Source organism: Schistosoma mansoni, chromosome W (genome assembly GCF_000237925.1).
Source record: "Schistosoma mansoni strain Puerto Rico chromosome W, complete genome".
Classification (NCBI taxonomy): Eukaryota; Metazoa; Platyhelminthes; class Trematoda; order Strigeidida; family Schistosomatidae; genus Schistosoma; species Schistosoma mansoni.
In genome coordinates this window covers 48,933,009-48,935,476 of record NC_031502.1, presented here as the reverse complement: position 1 = coordinate 48,935,476, position 2,468 = coordinate 48,933,009, and the positions used below count along the sequence as shown (strand labels likewise).

The following is a 2,468-nucleotide window of genomic DNA, read 5'->3' as shown; positions in this document are numbered from 1 at the left end:
CATATGTGCATACTATAGGCTATATCGAGGCAATACGCACAGTAGGCACATATGCCAATTAGAGACTGACCAGTTGCAGTCCTAAACACCAATCGGAAGATTCTAACAAACAATACTAAGTGAAATAAAATAGTATTTCTAAGAAAAATATCTAAAACGCTGCCTTTAAAAAAACTCCTTGAAATTTATGATAAGATTTTTAAAATCACCATTATAAACTTCCTTGTTCCTTCTGATCGTCCCATTATTATTATTATGTTAACAATAAAAGACGAATACACTTTACTTTTTAATCGTAATTTAACAGTTTAATATGGAATCACGTGACGGTCAAAGTTTTTCACCATATTCTTGAATTATTCTTCTGAAATTTTATCAGTCAAATATTTTACTTCTAAACAGTATGTCTTTTACGAATAAAGTGCTGACGTTTTATTAACTAAATGAACGATTTCCACAAATTCCTAGATTATACATAATATCTTAATTAGTGACTAAATTCGAGAGATAACTTCCAAAGTTCTAGTATGAAACTGTGACCAGTGGAATTAGACTATATCGTATGTGACAAAAGTATAACCAGTAACACTATATAATAGTTAAAAAATATCACGAGTTAACTGAGACTAGAAATGTAAACAATTGAATGATTATTCAATGATTAGAAGGTAGAACATTCATCACAAGATCCAGAGGTCCTGAGTACAATCAATGTTTGAGTCATGGATCCACACTTCTGATGATTCTCGTACTTGGACGAAACGCATATCCAGTGCTTCTTAGTTTTTATTAAATGTCTGAACAAAGTCAGTCTGTGGTATGAAACTTTAAATTAGTGTTTGGTTTTTAATATCCTAATGTTATTTAAATCTCTCATAAAATTTAGCTCTGTTACTATTTTCTATACATAATATTTCAGTTAAATTTTTGAAATAACATACAATTTGATGCAATGTTAACTAGAATCTCTAATCCAAATTAAAATCAAACAACAGAATCAGTAACTAAAACACAAAAATGCCAATAAGTTTTCACTGATTTTTTATGAAAATATTTTGTATAGTTTGAAAACACACCTCATCACAGTCACTAAACTAAGATGAAAGATAAATTGAACTAATGCTTTATATAAGACATAATATTCTGGATTCAATTCCGTTTACATTTATACGATGTGGTGTATGCTACCTATGTTGACAAATATTAGTAGTATATAACACCATTCAGAAGTGGAATAACCGGCAGCAGAAGATTGAGAAGGTCGAATTAATGAGAACAAGAATGTAAACAGAAAGTAATTGTAATAACACAATTAAAAGAATCATGAAGCATGTAAACGACAACCTAAGGAAGACGTACAAATAGTGTATTTAATGCATAGTTTTCACATTTTACAAAGGTACTCTGTAATTTTGCATTAAACAGTAAATTAGTCTTCCCCACTTGAGTTCCCTTTCACTACTCGTATATGTATATATTTATTTCATTTCCATATATATCTTGATTAAACTATAATGTTTTCGAAACTTTTCCACTTTATAGAGTTGCTTTCATTAACAAACATAGTTCATTATTTTTTTATGTATTTTTATTATCTACACAGTTTTTTCTTCATAATTCAAAAAAAATATTTCTATATTAAATATTTCATTTTTATTTTTCGTTTAAAGATGCAAGTCAAGGTTGTCTTCGAGCTCTTGCATTAAAATTAAAAACAACACATGTACCACCTGGTGATACACTTGTTCATAAAGGTGATGTATTAAATTTTTTATGTTTTATTGCTCGTGGAAGTATTGAAATTATGATTGGTTGTGATATACTTGCTGTATTAGGACAAGGTGATGTATTCGGTGAAAATCCAACAGATTTTATTAGTATGGGTCAATCAAAATATAGTGTGAGAGCATTAACTTATTGTGATTTACATAGAATTCAACGTGATGATTTATTAGAAATTTTAGAAATGTATCCAGAATTTGCAAAACAATTTAAAAAAGAATTAGAAATTACTTTTGATTTACGTGATGTAAGTTATATTATTTGCAAGATATGTTAATTAATTTCTAGAAATAATCATTATCTTCAGGTTCTATAATTCATATATCCAAATTAATAATCCGAAAAAATGACCAGGTTAAAGGCAAAGTACATCGTTTAGGTCATGTAAATTTAGTATTTTCATAGTTGAAAGCGTGAGTCAATTGAAACTAGACCACCAGGGAAACCTGGAAGCACTGGACGGCCGTTTCGTCCTATCATGGGAATCCTCAGCAGTGCTCATCCACGATCCCACACTCGCGAGATTCGAACCCAGAACCTACCAGTCTCGCTCCAGAGCACTTGACCGATAGACCACTGAGCCGGCATCCAACGGTGTTAATGTCTAACTTCAACCAATCCACGATGTTTGAGCAACCGTTCAATTGACTCGTGATTTCAACTATGAAAATACTGAAATCTTCACA

At 30.5% G+C, this 2,468-nt stretch overlaps 1 protein-coding gene across 1 annotated transcript in view; it reads left to right on the top strand.

The window, feature by feature from the left end:
- Positions 1 to 2,468, top strand: part of Smp_161140 (putative voltage-gated potassium channel) — a gene marked incomplete at its 3' end in the record, with an annotated part of 45,726 nt that overhangs the window by 28,929 nt on the left and 14,329 nt on the right. Inside the window, exon 10 of the mRNA XM_018789984.1 lies at positions 1,671 to 2,029. Within this exon, the coding sequence (XP_018655373.1) occupies positions 1,671 to 2,029 (359 nt within the window). The remainder of the gene's footprint in view (positions 1 to 1,670; positions 2,030 to 2,468) is intronic.